At 39.8% G+C, this 27,793-nt stretch overlaps 5 protein-coding genes across 7 annotated transcripts in view; 4 read left to right on the top strand and 1 right to left on the bottom strand.

Annotated features, from left to right (window-relative positions):
- Positions 1 to 8,641, top strand: part of LOC104940462 (genetic suppressor element 1) — a 37,877-nt gene extending 29,236 nt beyond the window's left edge. For all 3 annotated transcript variants that reach the window (XM_019255600.2, XM_010757073.3, XM_019255601.2), the window contains exons 7-16: positions 767 to 1,068; positions 2,268 to 2,577; positions 2,660 to 3,246; positions 3,331 to 3,443; positions 3,530 to 3,809; positions 4,789 to 4,899; positions 4,984 to 5,364; positions 5,564 to 5,863; positions 6,565 to 6,668; positions 6,810 to 8,641. In XM_019255600.2, the coding sequence (XP_019111145.2) occupies positions 767 to 1,068; positions 2,268 to 2,577; positions 2,660 to 3,246; positions 3,331 to 3,443; positions 3,530 to 3,809; positions 4,789 to 4,899; positions 4,984 to 5,364; positions 5,564 to 5,863; positions 6,565 to 6,668; positions 6,810 to 6,947 (2,626 nt within the window). In that variant the 3' untranslated portion in view covers positions 6,948 to 8,641. The remainder of the gene's footprint in view (positions 1 to 766; positions 1,069 to 2,267; positions 2,578 to 2,659; positions 3,247 to 3,330; positions 3,444 to 3,529; positions 3,810 to 4,788; positions 4,900 to 4,983; positions 5,365 to 5,563; positions 5,864 to 6,564; positions 6,669 to 6,809) is intronic.
- A 2,423-nt stretch (positions 8,642 to 11,064) lies between these two features.
- LOC109137416 (dynein light chain roadblock-type 2) lies at positions 11,065 to 12,431 on the bottom strand. Its single transcript, XM_019255602.2, has 4 exons — positions 12,309 to 12,431; positions 12,115 to 12,190; positions 11,539 to 11,706; positions 11,065 to 11,437 (listed from the first exon to the last, which is right to left on the bottom strand). Exons 1-4 carry the CDS (start codon positions 12,324 to 12,326, stop codon positions 11,394 to 11,396), a joined length of 306 nt encoding a protein of 101 aa, XP_019111147.1. The 5' UTR covers positions 12,327 to 12,431; the 3' UTR covers positions 11,065 to 11,393.
- psmd7 (proteasome 26S subunit, non-ATPase 7) lies at positions 12,427 to 16,251 on the top strand. Its single transcript, XM_010757076.3, has 8 exons — positions 12,427 to 12,564; positions 12,983 to 13,074; positions 13,818 to 13,910; positions 14,015 to 14,112; positions 14,236 to 14,316; positions 14,609 to 14,700; positions 14,916 to 15,114; positions 15,631 to 16,251. The coding sequence occupies exons 1-8, from the start codon at positions 12,491 to 12,493 to the stop codon at positions 15,892 to 15,894; spliced, it is 993 nt and encodes a 330-aa protein (XP_010755378.1). The 5' UTR covers positions 12,427 to 12,490; the 3' UTR covers positions 15,895 to 16,251.
- Positions 16,252 to 17,805: 1,554 nt separating this feature from the next.
- Positions 17,806 to 23,463, top strand: hprt1l (hypoxanthine phosphoribosyltransferase 1, like). Its single transcript, XM_010757077.3, has 9 exons — positions 17,806 to 18,180; positions 18,464 to 18,570; positions 18,812 to 18,995; positions 19,223 to 19,288; positions 19,385 to 19,402; positions 19,805 to 19,887; positions 21,172 to 21,218; positions 21,718 to 21,794; positions 22,875 to 23,463. The coding sequence occupies exons 1-9, from the start codon at positions 18,163 to 18,165 to the stop codon at positions 22,920 to 22,922; spliced, it is 648 nt and encodes a 215-aa protein (XP_010755379.1). The 5' UTR covers positions 17,806 to 18,162; the 3' UTR covers positions 22,923 to 23,463.
- Positions 23,464 to 24,408: 945 nt separating this feature from the next.
- nudt7 (nudix (nucleoside diphosphate linked moiety X)-type motif 7) lies at positions 24,409 to 27,036 on the top strand. The gene is made up of 4 exons (XM_010757078.3): positions 24,409 to 24,791; positions 24,877 to 25,077; positions 25,141 to 25,299; positions 25,383 to 27,036. The coding sequence occupies exons 2-4, from the start codon at positions 24,922 to 24,924 to the stop codon at positions 25,734 to 25,736; spliced, it is 669 nt and encodes a 222-aa protein (XP_010755380.3). The 5' UTR covers positions 24,409 to 24,791; positions 24,877 to 24,921; the 3' UTR covers positions 25,737 to 27,036.
- The last annotated feature ends 757 nt before the right edge of the window (positions 27,037 to 27,793 follow it).

Raw genomic sequence — 27,793 nt, 5'->3', positions numbered from 1 at the left:
CTCTCCTCTGTCTGCAGGGCTGTGTAATCTCTCTCTGCAGGGTAGGCACAGGTTGCTGAGTGTGTGATATTTTTAGCACACACCCCACAGTGCCTCCTATACACTCATCACACTCACTGCCCTTCACACACACACTACACACACACATTGCACAACCATACACATGCATATGCAAACCAGTTCACAGAGAAATCTCCCACACATGCACATAAAGAAGTCTTTCTTTGCCCCGTCTCTCTGTTTTCTTTCAGAGCTTCTTTCTCAGTTTTACAATACACATTGTTTCCCTGTGGCATAATTCACAGGGGAAATGTTTGTGTTTGAAATGGAAGGTATTTATCGTCTGGTTCTGTAATGGCTCCAGTGTATCCTGTAGGTTTGTTTGTGTGCTATTGATTGCTGGTGAATGTGTTCTGTTGTGTGTGTGGTGTGTGTGTGTGTGTGTGTGTGTGTGTGTGTGTGTGTGTGTGTGTGTGTGTGTGTGTGTCCTTTTCCTGTGGATACCTATTAAGTGTTCATCTGCTCTTGCTCAGTCATGCTGTGTATGGATTATTTTCCTCATGGTAAGTGAAGAGTGTGTGCATAATTGCGTGTATTTCTGTGAATGTGTGTGTGTTTGAGCAGAAATGTTTGTGTGAGGTTCACCAGTGTGTGGTTAATATCTGCCTCATGTTGGGTGTTGCATCTCTCACCTTCTCCCCCTGTGCGTGTGTCTGTGTGTGTGTGTGTGTGTGTGTGTGTGCATACTTGTCAACCTCCCCCACAGGCTACAGATGGAGAATGAGCTCCGCCAGCGAGAGAGACAGCAAGAGCGTGAACGAGAGAAAGAAAGGGAGCGCGAGGCAGGCTTGGAACGAGAGCGGGAACGCGAGAGGGAGAGAGAGAGGGAGGAAGAGAGGGGGAGAGAGCGGGAGAGGGAGCTGGACAGACAGAAGGAGAGGCAGAGGGAGAGACAGCAGCAGATGGTCAGAGCGGCGGAGAGCCACTACCTGGCTGAGCTGCAGGCTCGGAGGGCACCACCGGAGGACAGGGCCAGGCCAGGGGAGAGGCTGACCCCGAACAGACTGGGTACCTACACACAAACACACACACATACACATGTGCACTCATGTATATGTGCGCACACACACATGACCGGATATCCAAACTGCTTGTAATGTCATTGTGTGTGTGTTACGGCCCCAGCCATGAAGGATACACTTTTACGTTTATTAAGTAAATCAATTAAAAAAACAAACAGTAATAGTGTGGTGAGACTCTGCAGGCTGAGAGAGAGTGAGGAGGAGGAGGAGGAGGAGGAGGAGGAGGAAGGGACATTAGGTGTGTTAACTGGTCTGAGCTTCCTGAAGCTGTTTACACATTCCCAGAAACACACTAAACAGGATAACATGTGCTATAAATACAGAAAAAGTACCTGATTTCTGTTAAGAAAGAAAAGGAATAAAAGACCATTTGAATAATTTTGATCTTCAGTAGCTGTGAGGTCTCTGTTAAAAAAATATGTCTGTTCAACACTCATGTTCAGGCCCAAATATCCTGACAGCTTGTATAGATATTTGTGCCCTTCAAAGGACAATAACCTTTGATTATGGAGAAGCCCTGAGCTGTTCTCTAGCCAAAATTTCAATTTGTATTCAAGAAATCGGACAAATTTTCATGTAACCTGAACTCTGCTTCCCAGAAATTTACTGTGGTGTTAACCTCAGTCCAAAATATCAACTCTGCACACAACACAACTCTCTAAACTCTCTAAACTAAATCTAATCACCAGAAAGTTGCCCATCGCGGTTACGTTTTCTAAACATTGAACACTTCTGCTTACCATGATCTTTATCAGTATGTCAGTGTGTAAAGTGTGCTACATATCAGTCCTTGAATATTAGATAATATGCCTTTTTTTTTGGTGCTTTTCCTTGTACCAGTTTGACATTTACACTATACTACACTATACAATCATATTATAAATGAATAAAGACGACGCTTGCTGTTGTTAATAGCACAGTAGTTGGTCATGCAGAAATAATAAATGAAAACAGAAACAGTAAACTTGCAGGGTTTCATTACGGATGAAGTATACAACACAACACTGCATGCACATTGTTAAAAAGATTTTATTGGTGATCCATCATCTTGTCCACCCTTGTCAAATGTGTAAGACTGACTGTCTGACTAAATCTCTAAATATTACAGAACAGTTGAAGATGTTTTGTTGCTGCTGTCTGCATGACACGCCTAACGAATTCATGTTTCCCAAACTGTTTCTCCAGATAAAACCAAGGACTCAGAGCACCCAGGTTTCCCAGCACCCAAACCTTTGTCCCTGCAGCCTGGCCTTCACTCCTCCAGGGGCACTATCCCACACCCGGTGCCCAGCCTGGTGCCTTCTCACATGGGGAAGCATCATGCTGCTGCCGGGGGGATTCATGGAGCTCTGGCAGCTGCTATGATGACACAGAGGGCGAGCGAGGCAGCATGGTTAACACGGCAGCGAGGGCAAGGACAGGAGAGGGAGGGTCAGTTGGAGATGGGACTCAGGTCACCTGGGAAAGGAGTGGAGCAAAGAAGAGATGGCCATAGGTGATAAAGCCACCTTTAGAAAATGATTTATTCTTCTCAGTGTGGTGAGACTTTATCTAAATGTAAATATTTTCTTTTGCAGAACCAATTCAGTCCATCACAACCCAGGCAACAAAGATGTACCTCCCTGCCTCGGCGCTCCACCTCCACTTATTTCCCCCAAAGGTCCTCATCATCCCTCTGCGCCTCCAACTACACTGTGGAACCCAGCCTCCCTCGTGGACACCCCTGTAGACTCCCGCAGAAAACTCAACCCTCCTACACCACCAAGTCGGCCGCCTCCGGGGCTGACCAGAGCTGACAGACCCCCGCTGAGCTGGGGGGACAAGCTGGAAGACGGAGGTAGGAGGAAGTCAGAAGGCACAGAGAGGTACACCTCACTGAGGGGAGCAAGTTTACAAGAAGCAGGTTCCTGGACCAAGACAGAGCAGGACAGAGCCATCCAGAGCCTCTATCACCGGCATCACATCAACAGTCTCCAGCAGAGATCCTGCGTGCCTCCTGACCTGGTGGGGCAGCGCCAGGCAACCTCTCCATCTCCAGTTAGGGAGCGACAGAGTCAGCCACCCGATAGCATGCTGGTGTATGACGAGGTTCTCCAGCAGCACCGCCGGCTGCTCAGCAAACTGGACCTGGAGGAGAAGAGGAGAAAGGAGGCCAGAGAGGGAGGTGAGTATGGAGGTGAAAAAGAGGGGAAAGGCAGGAGAAAGCCTGCAGCTCGATGATTTGATGAAATAATTTCTCTCTTACCAGGTTATTATTATGACCTGGATGAGTCATATGATGAAAGTGATGAGGAGGAGGTGAAAGCCCATTTGAGGAGAGTGACCGAACAGCCCCCGCTCAAACTGGACACATCCTCCGAGGTACGTGACACACTTCATAGACACACACAAAGTTTAAAAATGTTTCTCAGTGTGATATTCACCTGCCCAAATCTCTCCCACTGAAGAAAGTGGATTTTCTGCGAGTGTGCGGTCTGACCACGTTGGCCCATCGTGATGAACTTCTGGCACGGAAGAGGAGAAAGAGGAGGAGGATGATGAGAGAGCGCAGCCTCTCTCCGCCAGCTGTGCGCGGCAAGAGAAAGGCCTCTTCACCTTCAACACCTACAACTCCCCTAACTACCCCGTACTCTGCCGAGCAGATGGACAGCACCCCCGAACTGGAGGAGAAAAAAGACTTCCTCCTTATGTTCAACCTTTCTCATGTCAGCCCACAACAGAGGAGAGGTAACAACCTGTTTAATATCCACACACACACGTCCTACGTGCTACTCTGCTGTCTTTCACAGTTGTTCTGGTGATTCTCTGTGGAAAATTACAACATGCGGTTTCTCTCTCTGTTGTATTATTTACTGAGGGTGTAGGAGGGGTGAGAAGAAAATAAAGTTAGGGTGCATGTGGAGAGGAGGCCTGGGCAGGTTTTTCTCCTTTCTAGGAAATCTTGGAACAGTCTGTCATAATATATGATCAGCTAAAAAATTATGGATTTCTTTTTTAAAAAGTTATTAAACTAAAATATGTATGTAAATCTGCAGAAAATGGGCAAAGTTAAATATTTAGATTATGGAAAGTTCTTTAAAACATTGCATATAGACAGTATAGGAGAGTTTTTGTAATATATGACACTCTGCAACAAACTACTTTTGTCAGCTTATTTCTGTGTTGTGTCGGGCTCATTATTTTTTAATAACTTATACATGAAATTGGCTGTGTTTATTTTAACAATCTGATAAAAAGAAGAACATAAACTATACGAAACACCGGGTGAAAATTGGATTTTAAAATACCCTTTGCAGTGCAGAAGGACACTGGTGCACAATCAGCAGCTCATTTGTGCTCCCTCTCAATTTTTCTTTTAATTTTCTGTGACCGGAAACATTTTCTGATCTGTCACCATCGCATAGAGGTTTTCGGCTATAATCAGCTTTTGGATGAAGAGAAGCAGAAAATCTTTATAAATCAATCAGCTCAACTAAAAAAGAATTGTGATATTGTGTGGAGAAAAGGTGGTAAAAACAAAAAAATTGTATCCATTAAACATTTTTTTTTGTAGCCATAATCTGTCTTTGATGGTGTTCTTCTGGACTTTCCTTTAAGTGATCCATTCACTGACCCTTTTCCATCAGTTCCTTGTGCCAATCAATACCTTAAGCCCTATTTTCAAACATGAATGACAAGTGTTCTCATTCTGTCTTTTTCTCTGTAGATAAGGAGAGGACAGAGGAGCTGCTGAGGGCCATTCAGAGAAAGACTGTGACGTTAGACACACTCAGATATAATCCTTTACCTCCGTGTAGCAGTCCCGCTCCCTCAACTGGTGAGACACACACAGACACACATTTATTTGTTTTTTTTTTGTTTAAGTTGCAAAAACTTTCTAAAGAAGTAAATTTATCTTTAGGTGACTCCTCATCAGCCCCTCCGCCGTGTCAATCAAATGGACATCTGTACCCGGACTCTCCCAGCCCCTCCCCTCCACATCTACACAAACCTAAGCGTCTCCTCCATAATGACACATTCAAACCCTCCATGGACAACAGTGTGGCCCACATCCCTCCACCCTTGACACTTCATCATGAAAAGGCTGAACTGAATGAGGCTCAGCCAAACAGGAAGCACCAAGGCCTCCAGAACGGCGTTGTTGCTTCTCCCCAGAAAAAGGAGCCCAGTCCAATGCAAAATGGACGAAATCGGGCCCTGGAGAGGTTCACACCTGAGGCCTTTGCTCAGCACTTCCACCAAGCTGTGCTGCAGTCCACACATACCTCGCTGCAGAACAAAGGTTAGCCACTCACTCCCATAGGTGCACGACCATTAGGGTTGATTGTGAATTTAAAAATGGCAATGTTCTGCCACCCAGTGGTGATTTTGTGCAACATCCAAGCTGTTATCAGTAACCACGTTGGCTGCTTATGAGGTACTGTACTAAAAATGGCTCAAAAGACTGACATTGCATTTTTGTCTCTCTCTTTTCTCCTCAGGAGTGTCAAATTGCGCCCCTGAGGCTGGCATGAAGGCTGACCGCTTGCTGCCTCACAGCGTCTCTCAACTGAAAAGTTCAAATGTTAACCATGCCTCTCAGCACTCACGCATCAACGGCCATCACCTCCATTTCCCTGCAGCCAGCAGGCACACTCCAGGACCACAGGAAAATCTGTCTGATGAGGACGAGGAAGAGTCTGGCCAGGAGGAGGAAGATGAGGAGGAGGAGATGGAAGAAGCTCCAAAGAAGTGGCAGGGTATTGAAGCTATTTTTGAGGCCTACCAGGAGTATGTGGATGGTGAGTCCGTTTTATGTACAGTATTTAGATCAAAACTGCAATTTTGTCTGCAAAGAAGTTGTCTAACTGATTTTATAATGATTTATTTTTAACATTTAAAGTTGATTATGTAAAATAGACAGAAAATACTTTAAAAATACAGAGTCTGACCTGGAAATACCTCAGTGCTCAAACTTTATTTCATATTGCTTACATTACTGTGGGGCTACAGCAGGGGTCAGCAGTTAAGTTCAGCTGTGGGCCCATTTTTTCAGCACTGTGGGTATAAGTTAATTTTACAGGTGCTGTTGAGATGCAGGCATGTACTTTCTGTTTAGTTTGTTAAAGTATATTATTCTTGATTATTTCAAGAGTCAGCTGGGATAGGCTCCAGCCTCATGGATGGAGGGTTTATAAAACTAGTTGTTTTTGATTTATTCAATTTGGACTAAAAAATAGAAGAAAAAAAAACAGCAATCAAGAAAATATAATTGCTTAGTTATCCACACTCTGTGACCCACTTGATTTATGTCTATTTATACATTTATTTTGTAGAGATGCAAATCATTGATTATTACAATGATACCCACCTTGTACTCATATTGATATCTACAATACATTTATGAAACATTACACTATACTTTCAGGTCCTTTGTAAGAGCATAATATATATTACAGTGCGCATAATTTCCTCTCTTTTATGTGTGTTTCTGTCTCTACAGAATGGAGTATAGAGAGGCAGGTTCTTCACGGTCAGTGTAAAAGACTTGAAGCACAAAATTACAACCTGACCAGAACTGCAGAGCAGCTCTCTGTCACTATGGGGGTAAGTATCTGAGACCATATCTGTATGTATGCCAATTTTCATCTTTTAATGGCAGTGGTTGTAGTTCTGTTTGTAAATGATGCTCAGTGCAGCAAGTCTTTGTTTTGTAATGAGAGTCATGTCCGTCCTTTAATTTGTCAGGAGCTGGTGACTCAGAGGCAGAAGGTGAGAGAGGAGAGGGAGAGACTGCAGGCCCAGCTCGAGCACTTCAGGAGGTGTTTGACACTACCTAACATTCATTGGGGCAGAGGCCAAGTCAACGGGCACACGCTGAGGTGACCTCTGACACCAACCCCTGACTGATATGCCTCTGACAGCGAAGGAACAGTAAAAGAGAACAAGACAGACTGGAGCCAGACCACTCTCTACACTTGAAGCACTTGAAGGAGCCAGTCCTGTTCCCCGTCTGCCCAGTCGATTTACGCTACCTGGCTGATTCCAGATTCATCTGATTACCTGCCATGTTTGCCATGGTAACTGGAGACCATGGAGACCACATAGTTTGGGCTTTCACACTCTCTCTCACTCCGCCCAAGGATTGTAACAACACTGTGTAGGTGAAATGCTAACCACTCCCACTAGTCCCCGAGATGGCTTTAAGTACTTTCCACCATTTAGCTCAAATCATATCAATTTTTTGTATAAACTTTATTGATCCTCACTAATGACGCGTATCACTTGACACAAATCTGTAGCCTGTCTGGACAGCAATGAGAAGAGACTTAAAGCGTGCCGTGGTCACTTGGTTAATACTCAGAGAACGAATATTGAGTCAAGGAATCAAAGCACACCTCAGGCCTTAAACTTGATAGGATGCACTTGAAATAGAGTAGGAGGAAATACTTGACTGTCCTCTGTGTGGTGTGATGTTGTTGTGTCTACTGAGCACCGTATCTGACGGATGAAGTTGTTTGTGTGCTGGTAAAGGTTCTGCAGAGGATAGCAAACATCTAAAAGATATTATCTATATAATGGCAAATTGTATCAATGAAGTTTTTGAGGTTTAATACATTTTTCCATTTGGTAAAGTCACTTGCGATAGACGAAGAATTTTGTATGTTTTTATTATTTTAACCATTTCTTGTGGGAAGCCATATGTTTTGTTTGAATTGCTGCTGGTCAGAATAAAAAATATGTTTAGAAAATGAAGGATGCTTTAGGACAGCTGTATTTGAAAAATGTTATGTGATGTCAAAAATGTTCGGGGTGGAGTGTACCAAGATGCACTGGGGATGGATGACAAGTCTTTGTTGCACAACATTATCAAGTTGTCCTGACTATAGTTCAGATGGTTTATCCCAGAGCCTGTCTTCAGCCCTCCACATGCCTATAAATATTGACAAAACTTGAAGAGAATAAAAGTTGTGATTTTTTTAAAAACACCTTTTGCAACCTTCTACACGTGTTCTTAGATAATTGGCATCCTTTGAGTGAAACTACAGTACTTTTAGACATTATTGTCCAACCTTACAAATGTTTTCACCTTTCTGAAGAGTTTCATTGTGGCATTATTTTAAAAAACAATGTTTTACTGATTTTGTTAAGGAAACAAAAAAGCCAAATTATTATTCAGTTCCATGTCAGGACTGTGTCAAAACTAGTAAACGCTATCTTTTTCTAATTGTTTATGAGTGACATGGACATCACAATGACACTATTCCTCTGTGGATAACAAGAAAGATTGAGATTTATTTTAGTTCAAGGCGGATCAAACAATGTTACAAATGTATCATTTCTGTCTTTCTATCTCTTTGACTCTGAATATTGAAATCCCAGGAGCCCGTAGCAATGTCCCAAAATCACCTGACTGTCCTGCGTCACCTGTTCAGTCTCCTCTACAAACATTGCATATTTGTTTCAATGAGTTGTTATGTAATGTATTATTTGGGATGTATAATTGTGATGAATTATTTATTAACATATATTGCTGTAAAGTCTGATGGAAATTTACATTAAAATATTTGTAAAATGTCTTTTGTCTGCATGTATTTTGTCTTTTGTCATTGTCTTGTATGTGCCACTGTAGCTTCTCCTTCACATTAAGAAAAGCAAGCGTGGGTGGGGGGTTAAAAAGTGAATCCCTTGGCTGTTGATTTCCAGGGACCAAAGTTAAAATCAAGGCTAGTATGACATCTGCATTTGTTATCTTCAATACAGTAAATCTGGGGCAACTGGACTGGTAGTAGAACCATGAAGATGTTTCACCTCTCATCCAAGAAGCTTCTTCAGGTCCACATTTAACCTTCTTGAAAAAAGATGACTTTTATAACTTTCATAGTCTTCCTGCATTTGTTATATTTCTCATCTCCTTTATTCAGGTTTTACATTTAATTTGTCATCCATCTGTACATTAACAGAATGTAGAGGGGTGATCTAAGTATTAAACAACGACAGACTTATTTAATATACACAAAGACATAAAATGGCATGAAATACATAAGAAAAACAATCAATGCATCCTGTAGATTGAGAAAACATACTTTCAAGTAGAAAAAGGAGGGATTATTCAGTGCACAGAGCAACAAAACACAGTGGAAAAAACATCTTTTGGCTAGATAAGGCACCACCATGTAACAAACTAAATACAACGTCCTGCAGCTCCGGCAGAGTCTGCCAATAAAACAGTGATAAAAAAAACAACAATCTAAATTTAGTCAAGTTACATGAACATTTAGCTTAGTTCTAGTAAGGCAATTTACATCTTTTAGCAAGCAAATATAATTGATGTAACTGTAGTGTTTTGGGTTATTTAAAGTTAATATAAACATTAAGAAATTTATAATTAAGTGAGTTTGCAGCGTAATCATTTAATAGGCATCTTTTGAGTGAAACTACAATAGTTTATTAGGGAAATTTCACATGCATCAGTGTAAATTTCAAGATTCATCACCATCATTAAAGCTATTTTTGATTGAAGTTGATTAATATTATAAGTCTCTTAAGTTAATTACTAATAAGAAATGTCTATCTATAATGAATATTCATGCAGATATTCTCAACCAATAACATGTCACAACAGTTATAACTATAATTTTATTTATATGTAAGATTGCAAGTCTGTCACATCTGAGTTTTATTTTTGCTTTTCTGTTTTCATGCTTTTCCCTTTTGATCCTTATTATACTATCATGTAACTATGCTGGTGCTATGTTACTATTGTACAATGTGAACTAGTATGACTGAATTGTTTGTTTGTTCTTTCAATAAAGTTTGGAGAAGAAAAAAAAAGAGTGAAACTACAATAGTTTTAGACAGATTGTCCAACCTTATAAATGTTCTCCCCTTTCTGGAGGTGTTTCATTGTGGCATTATTTTGAAAAAACAATGTTTAATTGATTTTGTTGAGGAAACAAAAAAGGCAAATTATTATTCAGTTGCATGTCAGGACTGTGTCAAAACTAATAAACGCTATATTTTTCAAATTATGAGTGACGGGAACATCACAATGACACTATTCCTCTGTGGATAACAATAAACTACAACTTCTCTGGTCTTTTGATGAGGTTTATTTTAGTTCAAGCCAGATAAAACAATGTTATGTATAATTTTTGTCTTTCTATCTCTTTGACTCTGAATATTAGAATCCCAGGAGCCCGTAGCAATGTCCCAAAATCACCTGGCCGTCCTGCATCACCTGTTCAGTCTCCTCTGCAAACTTTCAGATGTTATACAATGTATTATTTGGGATGTATAATTGTGATTTATTATTTATTTACATATATTGCTGTAAAATGTGATGGAAATTTACATTTATTTTTCTGCATGTATTTATGTCATGTATCTGGGAGTTTTCATACCAGCAACATTAGTAATTTCTTCACCTGACACACACATTAGTGTAAATAACATGTAGATGTATAATTAATTTCATGGCATCATGAATAAAGAATAGTCTGTGGTCTTTGAACAGCAGGAGCAGAGACAACATTTCCACAGTGTATAATACTGCCGTACATGTCAGGATCTTCATTCATAAGAGAGACAGGTCCCTGGAAATCAACACCAAGTTATTTTGTAACCACCTTGTTCATACAGTAGGCCAGATTAGACAAACCAAACACTAGCTCTAGACAGGGCACTTTTAGTTTTTCGCGCATTTCACAGTCACCGTAGTTTCTCCTTCACATTAAGAAAAGCAAGGGCGGGCGGAGGATTTTGCAATCCACAACTACACACTACGCTAGATGCCACTAAAATCCTACGCACTAGGCCTTTAAATAAAACATCTAAATACTTTTTCCACCACTAGATACAAGTGATCACTTGGTGTTGATTTCCAAAGACTATTCTCTCTCATGAGTGAAACTCCTGAGATCACAGCCCAATAACAATCTCTCTCTTAGATATTTTCCTCTTGTCATCTTAACTTAAGATCAAGTTCAAACCAAGTCCAGTATGACATCTGCATTTGTTATATTTCTCCTCTCCTTTATTCAGGTTTTTCATTGAATTTGTCACCTTAACACATTAACAGTACATACGGGGGTGATCTAAGTATTAAACAATGACAGAGTTATTTAATATACATTGCCATAAAATGACAGAAATACAAAAGAAAAACAATCAATACATCCTGTAGATTGAGAAAACATACTTTCAAGTAGAAAAAGGAGGGATTATTCAGTGCACGGAGCAACAAAACACAGTGGAAAAAACATCTTTTGGCTAGATAAGGCACTAACATGTGACAAACTAAATACAGACTCTTGTGGAAACGTCCTGCAGCTATTCACGTGGGCTCTGGATGACTATCAGCAGAAACTCGTTCTCTGCAGAGACATGAAGAAAAAGAAGAGACAGTGAAGCCAAAAGTGTTCCTCTGAGATAACATTAAATGTTTGGCACCATTAAATCAGTTATACTAACTCACCTGGCGCAATCAAGATCTCATGCTTCTTGGAGCGGACTCGGAGGAAGGTGAGGTCATTCTGAGGGTCGATGTCCCTCACTGTGCTCCTGGCCTTCATCGTGAGCTGGTGAAAAACCTTTGCATACTGAACTGAGGTGGAGTTATCTAAAGTTGTTCTCAGGGGAATACCTAAAAAACATCAAACTTTTAGTCAGACTGTGTTGTAAACATAATAATAATACATTTTATTTGAAAGCGCTTTTTAGGGTACTCAAAGACACTTTACAGAGAAGAACATTAAATCATCAAAAACAATACAAGACAGTGCACTAAAAACACATTAGACATTAAACATATCCACTTTTGTGTGTTTCGTGACAATAGATGCAAGATCTGACTTGGAAGACCTTTAAAGAGCTGTAGTTTTTATCTTTTCTGTCTGATATGTTATAAGAAACAACCCATGAAAGGTGACAGCCTCTACTGAACTGCAAAGCAAACTTTGGGTTAGAGTGGATTTAGAATTATTTTCATTAAAGCAATACAAACATGTTGTATCAGATATGCTGTGCTGGATGTTTATGCATGTTGGCTTACCCTCTGCATTGACAACTATTGTTCCAATCACACCTTTTTGGGCACCAATCCTCTTCAGTGTCTCCTCAACCTCAGCCTGCGGGACATTTAATACAACACCTACTTGTAAAATGTCTGTTTTGGTTATTTAAGCATTAACAACTTTATCATTAAGGAATATACATTTTTACAAACACAAAATAAAGTTAATTTACGTGCTCGGATCCTGCCATTTTGTCTGTCAACGTCCGTCTGCGGCAACTTCTCTAACTCCTCATCGCGTCGTTCTGTTGCCAGGAGAGACGGAAGATACGTCATCACGCAAGCGTGACGTGCAGCGTAGCCGTCATTGTGTGGTGGTGGTGGGTTGTGTGCGCTGTTTATCTTCACTGCGAAAATGCCGGAGTTAGCGGTGGAAAACGTGGTCGTTCACCCCCTGGTGCTGCTCAGCGTGGTGGATCATTTTAACAGGTGAGTGAGTTTGATGTTTGTGTCGAGCCTTTGCAAAGTCTGAACGTTATAATGTCCAGAAGCGTAACGCTGCTGCTAAGCTAACGTTAGCCCTGCTGAGTCAGAGCGCCGTTAAGAATGAATGTAGACGCGGCTAACAGGCTAGTTAGCTCAGGGGTAACAGGTTAGACCGTCAAATAGCCCGTGAATCAATAAACAGCAGTGATTTATTAGTAGTTGAACCTGTAAGTAAGTACACACTAATGACACGAGCTTGTAATTCTTCTGTTTATCGCTGGACAACGTGAAAATCTGGGCAATAGCTTAGCCTCGCTAGCATCTCGGTCCATGTTTCTGAGTCATGGCGTTCATGTCTGACAGAGATATCATAAACTAACCAGATCATCGGCTCTGTTTGTTTTTACAACTCAATCTACAGGATAGGAAAAGTTGGCAATCAGAAACGAGTGGTTGGCGTCCTGCTGGGATCATGGCAGAAGAAAGTGTTGGACGTCTCAAACAGTTTTGCAGGTGAGTCATGTTGACAACACAAAAATAAGAAGGTGCTCCTTGAAGAAATCTGTAGATCAAACACAGACTGAGTTTTAGTCACAAGTACAAGCTCTTAAAAAAACAACAACTGAATAAAACTCAATATTATATTAGATCTGACCACCCGAGTTGTAATTCAGACTTTATGTCAGACATGGGACCAAGTGACACATGTGCAAGTCTCAAGTCTTAACCTTCAAGTCACATAAGTCCCAAGTATTTTTTTCTTGGGAAAGTCAAGTCACCTTTGGTGTATTGTTGTAATTTTAGCTGCAGAATCTGATCTCGCACTGCAATCATCAACATTATTTAAAAAAAATACATTTTATATTCACACTGAAAACATGATGTGAGTAAGACTCAAGTCATTCAAGTCATCGTGTCTCAAGTCAAGTCCCGAGTCTTAAACTTCCAAGTCCGAGTCAAGTCTCAAGTATTTCATTTTTTGTCAAGTCAAGTCACAAGTCATAGAAAAACGGCGACTCGAGTCGACTCAAGTCCAAGTCACTAATCTCAAGTCCCCATGTCTGCTTTATGTTGCCAGTTTGTAGGCTTCAATACAAAACTAAAATGATCTCTTATTCAACTTCAGCCCGAGTAGTTGGCTGACTGTGTTTAGCGTCAGTGAAAGGCTGTTTAAAGCTATTTAGATATGCATTACTGGGGAATTGATATGAAGTCTTCAGTCAGTTTTTAAGTCCATTGTCAATGTCCCCTTCCAGTGCCATTTGACGAGGACGACAGGGATGACTCAGTGTGGTTCCTGGATCATGACTACTTGGAGAACATGTATGGCATGTTCAAGAAAGTTAATGGTAAGGCACTGTCTATGTTTACATAATTCAGTTGTGCTTTATGTTGACTGCTCTACCCTGATTTTATACTTGAATAACCATAACCATCTTCCTTGATTTTTCAGCCAGGGAAAGAATAGTCGGATGGTACCACACAGGACCCAAGCTACATAAAAATGACATCGCCATCAATGAGCTCATCAAGCAGTACTGTACCAATTCGGTTTGTAAATATTTCACTTTATTCCTCTGCTTAACGTGTACGTGTCATGACATCACCTTGTTGTACTTATCTTCATTCTGATGTTGAATAACTCATACATATGTTGCTCTTTTATCTGACCAGGTGTTAGTCATAATAGATGTGAAGCCCAAAGATCTTGGTCTACCCACAGAAGCATACATCTCTGTGGAGGAAATACACGATGTAAGTTGATCATGAATAGAAATGAAGCGGTTATTTCTAAAATTGCTTGGACTGAACAATTTTTTTAAATTCAGTTATAAATTACTAAATGAAAACATTTCCATTTTTGTGGGTTTCGTGAGAATAGATGCAGGATTTGACTTGGAAGACCTTTTAAAGAGCTGTAGTTTTTATCTTTTCTGCCTGATTTGTTATAAGAAACAACCCATGAAAGGTGACAGCCTCTACTGAACTGCAAAGCAAACTTTGGGTTAGAGTGGATTTAGAATTATTTTCATTACGTTCTTTCTAGGATGGCACTCCAACATCCAAGACGTTTGAACACGTCACCAGTGAGATTGGAGCTGAGGAGGCAGAAGAAGTGGGTGTGGAGCACCTGCTCAGGTACTGAACAAACCCTCGATTCATACACTTTGCTCCACTGTTATTTACGCAACAGTCACCGCAATAAATAATTGTGATAACAGTATGGGGTGTAAATGATACATCTCTGCTACTACTTAGAGATAAGACATATTGATAAAACCATTCAACAAATAGACTTGAAAAAGGTACATACTCATGCTCATTTACTTCTCATCTGGCACATATATCTACAGAGATATCAAGGATACCACAGTGGGCACTTTGTCACAACGCATCACAAACCAGGTTCACGGCCTGAAGGGACTCAACTCGAAGCTGTTGGACATTCGCTCTTACCTGGAGAGAGTGACGGCAGGCAAACTTCCCATCAACCACCAGATCATCTATCAGCTGCAGGATGTCTTCAACTTGCTGCCAGACGTAAATCTACTGGTAAGTTCTGTTTGTTTGAGGCACATTTGTTTTGCATTTATTTACAATAATTAATGTATGAAAATAGTTAACATTTTTAATTGAATGGGTTACAGCAAATTCATTTTGAAAAAAACTTTGGGAATTGACACAACAATCTGCCGTCTAGCCGAACTTCTCATTTTATCCACTAGAGGGCAAACTGAGTCGGGTTTAGTGAGACACATGAAGCTCGAGCACAAGTGTTCACCAGTATGAACTGTATTTCCTAACAAATACATTTGTCAATTGTTCTTGGTGTCAGTGCTGTGATTAACCCACAATAGCATAAACATAAGCAAAACCATGGAGATGAATACCTGCATGTTTCACATCTAAATAAAATTTTAGCTCTATTTGATCCATGGCTCAACATTTATGGTTTGATATCACAGTTTATGGTCAAATGCTTTCCAACAAATTGCACCAGGTTGTATTTGTTAAGACATGGCTTATTGATGCTAAATATTAATAATGAATGATATTCTGTCTTTGCAGGAGTTCACAAAAGCCTTCTACCTTAAGACCAATGACCAGATGCTGGTGGTGTACCTGGCGTCACTCATACGCTCTGTGGTGGCTCTGCACAACCTGATCAACAACAAGATTTCCAACCGGGACGCAGAAAAGAAGGAAGGACAGGAAAAGGAGGAAGGCAAGAAAGAGAAGAAGGATGACAAAGAGAAAAAAGATGAGAAGGACAAAGACAAGGAGAAGGAGAAAGCAGATGGTGCCAAGAAAGATGAGAAGAAGAAAAAATAATGAGTGTTCTGCCTTTAAGGTCTTCTCTCATACCATGCCATCTTCATCTCGATGGTGCTCTACTTTCTGCCCACAGTCACAGCTCTGTATGTGGGTCTCAGGCTAAAAGTAGGACTCTATATGGGGAATGGTGTCATTTGAGATTTGGCCTCACCGTCACAAGTGGCACTCATAAAGACTGTTATTATCGTACGGAGATGATGATATTTGCGTCTTTGGTCTTCTGAACTCTTGGTGCGGTACAGCACCTGATATTTCTTTTTTTTGTAATATGGAAAAAGTGTTTTGTTTCTGTATAACTCATAACTCAGTAATTAAATTAGGATCATATTAAAAATTGGCTGCTTTTGCAGTTTTCACTGTTTCTGTTTTATCTTTCTACATTTTAAATATTGATTGGTAAATTGCTGTACATGAGACATTTACTGATGTTTGTCTTGAGATCATTTTTTTTATATGGAGTTATGGTGAGGGAGGGCAACCAGGACAAAAAATGACACTGAACAGACACAGGCAATCTGTACTGTGTGAATGTATGTAAATATTCCCCAAAGGTGGCAGTACTGATGGTCAGATTGCTAAATTATACACATAATTACAAATAGGATGAGTTATGTTGCTAAGAACCTGATTTAGGACCATATTAATAAATTTAGCCTTTTAGTTAACTCTTATTTCTGACACATAGGTCAAGAATCAGGAATAATTCAATACAAAATGATGACAACAACTTAGAGATATAAAATCATTGCAATTCATAACTCCACAGTGATACAAACGTATATAGACATTTGCTCTAGTGTTTACAAAAACAAGAGTCACTTTGTGTAGGCTTGGTTAAGACCAAAATCATTTAATTGACATGTAAAAATCCTATATGTGATGCAGCTCTAACAAAATACTAAACAAATACTGCAAAACATGTTCCAGTTCCAGCAATACAACATTTTACTCATGTTTGATGGTAGAAAGGATGAAGAGAAATTTAATATTTTACTCATGTTTGATGGTAGAAAGGATGAAGAGAAATTTAATACCTTGTAAAAAATGAGAATTTGAACATCTGCATTTCCATGATCAAAATGAGGTCCAGTATGTGGGATTTAGTGCCACCTAGCAGTGAAGTTACAGATTGCAGCAATATGAATACTCCCCCATGTCTCACCCTCTCCTTCCAAGCATGTAGGACAATTATTAATTCATAAATGGCATATATAGATCAGTTGTAGTTTGTCTGTTTTGAGCTACTGTACAAAGATGGCAGTTATAAATGGTGGACTCCAGTGACAGTATAAGGAAAGGACAGCATAAGTGGTTTCTGTGAACCTGAGGTGGGCCGAATGACGGCTGGGTTCTCAAGCCATCTGTAAAAGCACTTACCTGTCAATTAAAGCGGCCACACTGTTAATTATGCATAACTTTAAGACTTAAAATAATCTGAACGGGTGAATTAAAAATAAATTCACCCTCAGTACAGATGTCATGAATGAAGAAATTAGCTATAGAGACCAAAAACGGTTTGTGAACCAGGCTGTAAACATTTTAATATTGGCATTTATGGAGGTCGCCGCTTGGTTCTGAGCTAAGAATGGTGGTTCAAAATGGTGGACTGCATGGAAGTGGACCCGCTCTCACTGTAGACATAAAGTGCTAATTTTAAGACAGCGAAAGCAAAACAATTCTTATTTTCAGGTGATTATACACTAATGAAAACATACTAATGAATAAATTCCTGCAAAGAAATACTTCTAAATGTTACACACTGGACCTTGAAATCATTTTTAAAAAATTAGATGTAGGTCAGTTGAGTTTAAACTTATGATATTTTAGGTGCACACCATTAAAAGAACAATAACAAACTCAGCAGTGCGGTGCTTTTACTGTGAAAGAGTCGTTAACTGGTCAGCTGTGTGATATTTTTAAAAACTGCGTCATCTGCAGTTTCTCCCTAACGCTCGCAGTACATCGCAGCCACAGTTACCACAAACATGCAGTAGTAGTAGTAGTTGTTGTAGTAACCGGTACCAGCGCGTTTTAAGCTCGGGTTGCGTCGGTCAAATCAGATTATTGGGAAGTTTAAACTGGATTCTGACGTAAAGGGTTTAAAGCCCGGGCCGACAGAAGAGCATCGCATGCGCGCGCTCACGCAGCAGATGAGGAGAGCAGCTCGTGCCACCTCCAGTCAACAAACCCTCCTCTCTCGGGACCTGAGCATGACTCCTCAGACGTTTCACTGCGACTGAACAGGACGGACGACGGCTGCTTAACATGGCTTCGTATCTGCAGGTAAGCTGTTGTGTTTGCTGCTGGCTCGTTTCCGGGATTTGTTTGATATTATTTATTTATTTTTGGATGGTGGGAACTTGCACACTTGTCAGGGTGTGGTGCTCTACGGCCTGGCTTTGATAGATAGATAGGCAGGTGGTTTGTGCTTCATGTCCTCCCTCAGTCACGTGTGTGTGCGGGGATAAACAGGTGGTTGAGAGAGGCGACAATGGCTTCACTGTGATTAAATGTGTCTCTGGTACGCACGTTATCTGTCAGTGACAACCGCTTTGCATCGTTTCAGATCGCTGATGATGAGAAAGGCCATGAACTGGACCTTTTCTGTGTCCCGAGACATTATGAGAACGATTTGGACAAGGTGATCATCCCCCATGGACTCATCATGGACAGGTAAACTAATCAGCACCACCCAACTCTAGCTCTGCATAATTGTACTCACTATACTGGATTTGTTTGTCAAATCACTGCAGTCCACATCCCAACGTGCATTTGAATGTGGGTTTGAGCAATATCATCCTTGTCTGTAAGCACTGTGCTGCATCCACAATTGCACTGTAATTTAAGATGCATCTGTTTCCTCTCTCTCCTCGCCCATGCTCTTTTGTGTCTCCCACCTCTCTCTGTGGTCCAGGACAGAGCGTCTCGCCCGTGACATAATGCGGGACATGGGGGGACACCACATCGTAGCTCTGTGCGTGTTAAAAGGGGGCTACAAGTTCTTCGCCGATCTCTTGGACTACATTAAAGCACTGAACCAGAACAGCGATAAATCAGTCCCGCTGACGGTGGATTTCATTAGGGTGAAGAGCTACTGTGTAAGCTGCCTTTTCTCATTTCATTTCCAGGAAACCACTTGTGCTGATGTGAGGGGTCTGATACGGCAAAAAAATACAAACGAGGGCGATTTTTAATTTCAATCAGAAAAGAGCCACTGCAGTGACAAAAAGATGTGATGTAGATTTGTTCTCGCCAAACAAATTAGACGAGGTTAATCCAAACTGTAACCACACTGTGGTGGATAATGTCGTCTCCTCTTACCTAGAATGACAAGTCGACAAACAACGTCAAAGTCATAGGAGGGGATGAGCTGTCCAGTCTCTCAGGCAAGGTAAGTCTACTGGCGTTTGTTAGGCAGACATACTTCAACTACACAGACTTTTATAGTTGTATACTTCATCAACTGTTCTGTCTGTTCTTTCTGCAGAATGTTTTGATTGTTGAGGTAAGGCTTTTCTTTTTTTTTTATTCCCCACTATGTTTGAGGTGATGCGGATACATACATTTTCTACACCCTCTATAGATAACTGTTTTTTGGGGACATACATTTTCTACACCCTCTATAGATAACTGTTTTTTGGGGAAATTGAACAAATTAAATACAAATGCCTTGTTTCATTTTGATCACAATGATTTAAATACATCAAAGGTAAACATGTCTTGTAAAATGCCCCAGCCCTTTGAGTGATTCACTTATTGCATGAGTCTGCATCAGTAATCATTCAGTTAATCTTTTAAAAACAGACATTTTGTGTGAAAGTAATAAGACAGAAAACATCAAAGTCTGTTGTATAAATGTCATGTATTCAATGTTGTGACCACTTTCTTTTTTCGGCATCATAAAAAGGATATTGTCGAGACAGGAAGGACGATGCAGACGCTACTTTCTCTGCTGAGTGAATGTAATCCCAAGATGGTTAAAGTAGTAAGGTGAGCACCATCACTTACAGTTTACAGTCCTGGAAACTTAATTGTAGGTAGACCTCCACTATAACTGGCCGGTATGTCACCAGAGGGAGTGCTTATAACAGTGCTCTTAGCTAATGGACGCTCTCCTTTAGGACTATATTAGAGATGTAATGTGATGGAGGGAGGAAGCAGCTTAAGAGTTAATCTGCTGTACTATTAACTGCACTGTGGAGGTAGAGGCCATTTCTCTGAAGTATTCCTGAAAGCTGGTTGAAACAGGAAATGGGCTGAAGCTGTGTGGGTTTCCTCTGATGCTTGCATGAAAGATAGTAGTAGTATTATTAGTAGTAGTTCCTAACTGACTTATAATCTATTTCAGTACAAGAAAATATACATAATAGAGCCTAAACAAACATTTCCCTCTTAGCTATTTTTGTGTCAAGTCATGCAGATAGTTCCTGTTCCTGCTGTGGTCTTGCGATATCAACTGCTCACATTTCTGCTGCCACTCCCATGCAAGACAACTGCACATCTTTTTTTTTTGTGGTGTTCAAAGCAACAAATTACATTTATTGAACTCAAATCAGCCATTGCTCAGAACAATTTGCAGATCTTACTGTTTTTATTGTGAACCATTTTACAACACATTCATAGTTATATCTGCACCATATTTATATATCCCATTTACATACTCTGCACTTTTGGTTAAATGCAAAACTGCATTTCGTTGTCTAAGTACTTGTACTTTGTGCAATGACAATAAAGTTGAATCTTATCTAATGTAGGGTAAAAATCATAGACTGTACTGTTTACCTAATATATATCTTTGTATACAGTTGGTGATAAAATTTCAGTAGACAGCAAGGTCCGAGAAACAGCCAGATCTCTTGAGGTCCCAGAGGAAACGCAAGCAGGAACAGAAAAAACATGCAAACTCCACACAGACAGGCCCCAACTAAGCTGGCAGGTCCAAACCCAGAATAACCATCTTGCTGTGAGGCCACAGTGCTAAATACTGGACCACAGTGAAACAATATGTTCCAGTGATTCAGAAAAATCTTGCTTGCTTGAACTTGCACTTGCAGTGGACGTCTGCACATTGGCACCACTTATCTTGCACTATGGTTCTAACTTTGCATCTGTTCTTTACAAATAAGATCCACACAAAAAGGGTTAATCCTGAACTGAAGTGGGCATTTGTTTTGGCCAAGCTTGTACCAAGACAATCAACCGTAACCTGGTTACAACAGGTCTTTCCCTTCTGTGTGTTAATCCCTTTTGTTTTACATATCTTTGTCATTCTAGCCTTTTGGTGAAAAGGACCCCGAGGAGTTCAGGGTACAGACCAGACTGTAAGCACGTCTTTACTCACCTTACACTAAGAAATGTAGTGTCATAATGTGTGGTAGTGATCATTTCATGCCATCATATGTGTGTCGGGTTGGTATACTGCTCTTTTAATAAAGCTGTCTTTTCCATGCAGGGCACAACATTTCATTTAATCTACTCCAAACATAGCCGAGCTGAGTCTGGCACTTACTCACTAACACGTCTGATATCCCCCCTGCTCACACTGTCTCTGATTATGTAATGCTTTTAGGTCTGAGTTAGATAATCTCTTTAAGATGGTCCCTCAAGGACAGCTGTTAGTGTAAGCGTTTTGACTTTACACTATGCGGCACTGACAGCTTATGGACAACCTCACGCATCATCTGTTCACCACAGAGCCTCTGATAACAGCAAATGTTTCTGTATCTCACTTTCGATCCACCAGGTCTGTCTTTTACTTTCACTGCAGTCGAAAGTTGTTGTTTGGTTTCTTTATATGACTCATTGGTGGTGTCTTTTCAGACATTGGTTTTGAAGTTCCTGATGCCTTTCTGGTGGGTTACGCTTTGGACTACAATGAGTACTTCAGAGATCTCAGTGTAAGTTTATTAAACTTTAGCTGTTTCAACTATGCATATATAGTATACTAACTCTCAGGATGCTGTTGTTGCAGAATATCAAAATACTTTGCACAATAAGGAAATTATGGACTGCATGCATTATGCATTACATTCAAACTAATCTTGAAAAATGCCAATTACAGAATGAGATAGTAAATGTTTTTACAAATATTTAATACTTTTTTTTTGTTTTCTAAAATCCTCAACCTGTTTCACCACCATCCCCAGTTATTTGAACATTTTGCAGGCATGACTAGCTCCCCCTTTTCCCTGTTGTATTATGGAGGAATAGAGTACAACAGTAAACTAAGAGTAACTGAGTATAACTGTATGAATACTGACTGTTTAGCATTTACATTTGACAGAAAATTGTTCATGGGATGATGTAGGTGTTTTTTTAAAAAACATTTATTTATTTATATATTTATGATGAATAATTTCTTGCTACATGATGATTTAAATACGGATTGAAAGTCTTCTCCACGTTTGACTGACGAAGTACGAAAAGCACAGAAGAATAACAACAACTTTAAACGTGGCTGAATTAGAAGCTACGGAGCCCCTAAAGGGACATGGTGAAAGAAAAAAAAATGGATAGTTTCTGGTGCGCACCAGAAACACTTCCGTTTTTTTTTCTTTCACCATGTCCCTTTAGGGGCTCCGTAAGAAGCTGGTTCAGTTTCAGGGTTTTGTGCATGCCATAACACTGTCATGAGTGACTGTGACACTTGAATAGAACCAAGCCAACGTTTTCAGTAACACCTTTGTTTTTCTTATGGTCAAGATGTAAAATCTACTCACATGGAGAAATACTGAATCCTACTTACTTTATTTAAATATTTTTTTCTTACTTTGAACACATTGAGTTAAATGATTTGTCTTTTTATAATGTGTAAATTAGATTATGTAAATGTAAAGACTTCTGCCGGTTGTTACAACTGTCACATTTCCGGAAAAAAGTATGTACAATGATTGGTTTAGCCCCGGAGGGAGAATATATAGTAGCATATATGACATTAAGCATGACTTCAATGTCTTCTGGTTTGTTTTTATGAACAGCACATCTGTATACTGAATGATCAAGCCAAGGAGAAGTACAAAGTGTGAGTGGATGAAGTGCTGCAGAGGTGATGACTGAATCAATGAAGACTAGGACCACTGTGATGACCCTCCTTAGCTTTGCTGTGTTTTGAATCCTATTTATTTTTGTACACATGAATCCACAAAATGTGACTTGTGGGTTGTAAATAACTTCAAGAAGAAGAATTCATTCCCCTGCCCATTGAATACATGGGATCAATTATGTATATTATGAATATTTTGGTTGTTAAATTTTAATTTATTTATTCACTTATGTGTACAGACTTTTCCTGTAAATTGCAGTTTTACTTTGGAGATTTGGAGAAAAATGTGAATTTGTTTTGGCTCATCAAATCACACATCTCAGGCTACTGCTTTATGTTCAGCGAGCTGTCAGTCAGATTTACGTAGCCTTTTGCACGATTCTTTTTTTTGACTTAAATACGCATATATCCTCTCATTATGCCATAAATTGACTGACTTGGAATGTACTGTATGTTTTATTTCATATCTGATGTTATCATCGGGGACCTGTTTACAGCAATACAAATCCCGTTGAAACCTTGAATCCTGTGTTTTTCCTGTTGCACTGTTTATTTTGTAATACTAGCTACTATTCAAGTAAAAATACCTTTTCAATTTCCTGTAAACTTATAACGTCTACCTTCACATTTATGACACACTCGTTCTTATTGATACGGCCCAAACTACTTGCATTGATAGCTAACTGTGTCAACTTCACCACACTACACAACACACCAACTTCACTAGACTACACTCCTCTTGATATAAGTCTGTGGTTTAACATACCGTACTAACCAATTATGTATTTCTAATTATATATACAATGCATACAATACAGTACAATGAAATGTGTTGGACAAGAGGAGCTGTCAGCTCAGCATTAAGAGCACTAAAGATAAAATTAGTCTAAAGAAATAAAAGAAAAAATAATACTTTATATTATTAAAATACAAAATATACAATATATTATATAAGATATTTATAAAATAAGATGAAATAGAATCAGAAATATGTATGTAAGTGTTCTACAGACTGTGACAAGGACGTTACAAGTATATACAAGTACCACTAAATAAATAAATATGATATAGTACAATCTACTAAAATGATGATAGCAGGAGCAAAGTAACATTGTCAGATTGAATTAAAGTCCTTGGAAAAGGCAACAGAGCATGGCTTCCTACCACTAAACTTACATTTATGGATATGGAAATAGGCAATTATAATAAGATTGATCATGTACACACAAGAGCCCTTCTCTGCCAAAGCAAAACAAAAACAAACAACTAAACCTTCAATCAATATCGTCAGCGATAAAAGCACGCAGACTTTGACAGGAATGCTTCACAATAGGCCAAATGCCAAACCGTTTCTGGAAAACAGAAACTACAATTCACATCAGTGCCCATGTCCAGAGACTGTCAGGAGAAGAGACGAGACGCTGAAGTGTCACCTGCTGTGTCTGAGTCACGTGGTTTAGTCCCGGTGCTGTCATTGGTTGAGCCCCTGTCGTTCCCTGTGAGAGAAGTGAGCGTGAACACAGAACAGGAGCGATTATTTCCTCATTATTGTAAATATCGGAACCATTTTCTAAACCACATACTGTCTGGACACTCTGACACTAAAATTACGTTTTTTTTTCTGACAGATGAATCAGGAGAAAATGAACTTTGTTCGAGATCTTTCCGAGACAACAACACATTCTCGCGACATCTGGCAACACGAGTCTCTCTTTTCTGTGCTGGTGTTGAATCGTTCACTAAACTAAATGATATAAAAACCCAACATTGTATTTAATTTAATTATTTCCTTTCTGGACCGTCTCGGAAACACAGTGCAATCTGTTTTTGTCCATCCACACTTCCAAACGAGGTTTGTACTCGCCATACTAGCATATGTTGACTCTTCATACTGACATCAGTGTGTTAAATGTGTGCACATTGTTCTTTTCTTGTAGCGTTTGTCCACTTTTCGGGTTCTGCTGGTGAACCGAGCAGCTCCCATGCATACTAAAGAGGAGACGATAGCCGTGTTAAAGCACTTTGACATCGGCAACAAGTTCTCCTTCCTGCCGGTGCTGCCCAAAGCCTCGGTGCTGATCCCACTGTTTGTAAAGAACGGACAGCTGCAGACTCTGATGACCCTGCGCTCAAAAGAGGTAACCTGACAAATATGTCATTTATCTAAATCAACTTTTTACTGACGTGTGCGTGTTTTGTAGCTGAGGACCAGTGCTGGTGAGGTGTGTTTTCCTGGTGGGAAGAGAGACCCCAGTGACAGAGATGATGTGGACACAGCTCTGAGAGAGGCAGAGGAGGAGATAGGTCTACCACCTGATGAGGTCCAGGTGGTCTGTAGATTGTTCCCCATCATCAATAAGGTAGGGCAGTAATAAATGATTCATTTCCTTTCAGGGGCATCAGCTGCTTTCTTACACTTACCAAGTTTATCTCTTTTCAATAGAGCGGCCTGTTGGTGACTCCAGTGGTTGGCTTCATAGATGAGTCATTTTGCCCCTGTCCAAACCCAGCTGAGGTCAGTGCCGTGTTCTCAGTCCCTCTGGACTTCTTCACCAGCCAGAAGGACCACCATGGTACTCACGGCGTTGCTGGGATGATGGTGCCGTTGCACTCTTTTTATTTTGTGGACCCTACGTCAGGAAGCCAGTATCACATATGGGGACTTACTGCCATGCTGGCCATACTGGTTGCTGCCCTCGCTCTGAAGAAAAAACCTGAGTTTGATGTTGGTTTTGACTCTGAGGATCCGTCAACGTTTTTCCAACAGATTCTACATAGAAGAATTAGTAAACTGTAACCAGCAGATTTCCTGATGCTAGTCATGCAAGTGATACCTGAATGTGAAACTTTAAGACACTAATATTTTAATTTGTGTGTGTGTGTGTGTGTGTGTGTGTGTGTGTGTGTGTGTATGTATGTATGTATACATACATACATGTATATATAGCCATTTTTATAACTAATTAAAAAATTTTTTTCTATATCTCAAAATTTTATAACTAATTTAAAACTAACTAATTTAAAATTTAGAGTGGGGGTGGGGTGAAGCAAATCAAAGCAGATGCTTAGGTTTTTATTAATTCATTTAATAGCAGCAGGATTACAGATATAAACAGAAGAGTATACAAATGTCCAGACCAAGGCAAAATACATGTTAATAATAGTTCAGATGTATGATAACACACTGGGGTTGACCTTTATCCCGACTGCAGGGTCTTAAGGCTAGATACTAAAGCTCAAGCTACACAGAACGAATACAACAAAACTGTTGGAGAATGTGAAATAGAAAGCGAACTAGGAAAAGTGAGCAAACTGATTACACACAAGATACAGCTCACACTATTGGCAATTAACAGTTAATTTATCATGGTTGCTCCTTTTTGATCAAGTATTTCACAGCAACAATAGTAATGTTGACAAGCACATCAACACAAGAAAGCTCTCCATAAAACAGTCTCCACTGTCTCGTCCCTTTTACCTCACACGTACAAATCTCATGAGGCATGAAAAACAAACAAAAAAACATTTTCAACAGAAAATAAAAGTTGACAATTCACTGGTGAAGCTGCACAATATTATGTTGAGAGTACTCGCGCTGATATCTTGCAATGGATTTTTCAAAGAGAAAGTGTTTAAAAATATATATATCAGTATGGGCTATGGTTATGTTTGTGTTAAGAAATAAAAATTCTATTACTGAGAAGTGTCTTGATGTTAAAACAGTCCTAGAGAATAAAAAGGACATGGAGCCAAATAGCAGTGACACAAAAGGGACACTAGTAAACACAGCAGAGTAACAGTTAAGTTATCAAGGCACACAAAGTTCTGTTGAAAGCATCACAATTGAAATTCAAGATACCCCTGCAGTATATTTCACATTTAAATATACATGGATATTCATTTACATGACTGAAGGACAAAACTGATAGTGTGCTATCTTCACCACCATTAGACTCATGTTTCACGTTTTTATTTTTATTTTCTTCAGGTGGAAGTGGCTATTCGAAGAGTCAGACTGAGCATCCTGGATTGCTCAAAATGAAAATGACTGGACGCGCTTACATGAAATTAGACCACAATCCAAGACAAAAAAAAAACAACCACCAAAAAACAATCTGACAAATGTACAGTGATACAAATGACATTTGGTGCCACCCCCACCCATCCCCCGCTGCCTCAAAATATATGTTCTCTAAAACTGTAATTGGTCCGATGTTAGATGTAGAGCAGGCTCTATGTCCACACCATGAGGTAAAACTTACATTCATGAAACTGAAGTCACAGGTTGGCTTTCTGTGTTGGTATGGCTTTAAGAAGCATTACTGTTCCGCGCTTTGTCCGCAAACATCATGTGCTCTTAAACTCCCCTACCCAAGAAGAGGAATGGAATGCTTGGAAACATCACTACTGCGCTCTAACCTGACCTACAGTTAATGGATGAGTCAAAGTGCCATTTGAGATGCATGACATTAAAACAAAAAACACACAAACAAGAAACCTAGCCTATGTATTATGTTATACAGGTTGGGTAAAAATCAACGTTAAAACAGTAGAATTAAGTTCCAACATATGTGTTTGATGTCCACTTAGTTACATTGCTAATTTCAGTCATACGCGTCACAATAAACCTGCGCTTCATGCCAGGATAAAACATACCAGCAATGATATTCTGTGCTATGAGCATAAACCAAAAAAAAGTTTTTAGTTTTTACAAAAATACTCTACATTTTGATACATGGATACAAAATTCTAAAAAAGATAAGTTACTTTAAAATGGATCACTAACAGCCGCAGGACAAAATAGTATGACTATGAAAATGTAAACAAATGCATATGTGAGCAATGCTATTCTAA

The sequence above is a fragment of the Larimichthys crocea genome, chromosome XXI (assembly GCF_000972845.2).
Source record: "Larimichthys crocea isolate SSNF chromosome XXI, L_crocea_2.0, whole genome shotgun sequence".
Classification (NCBI taxonomy): domain Eukaryota; kingdom Metazoa; phylum Chordata; class Actinopteri; family Sciaenidae; genus Larimichthys; species Larimichthys crocea.
The sequence above is the reverse complement of the archived record's forward strand: the minus strand, read 5'-3'. Positions and strand labels throughout refer to the sequence as shown.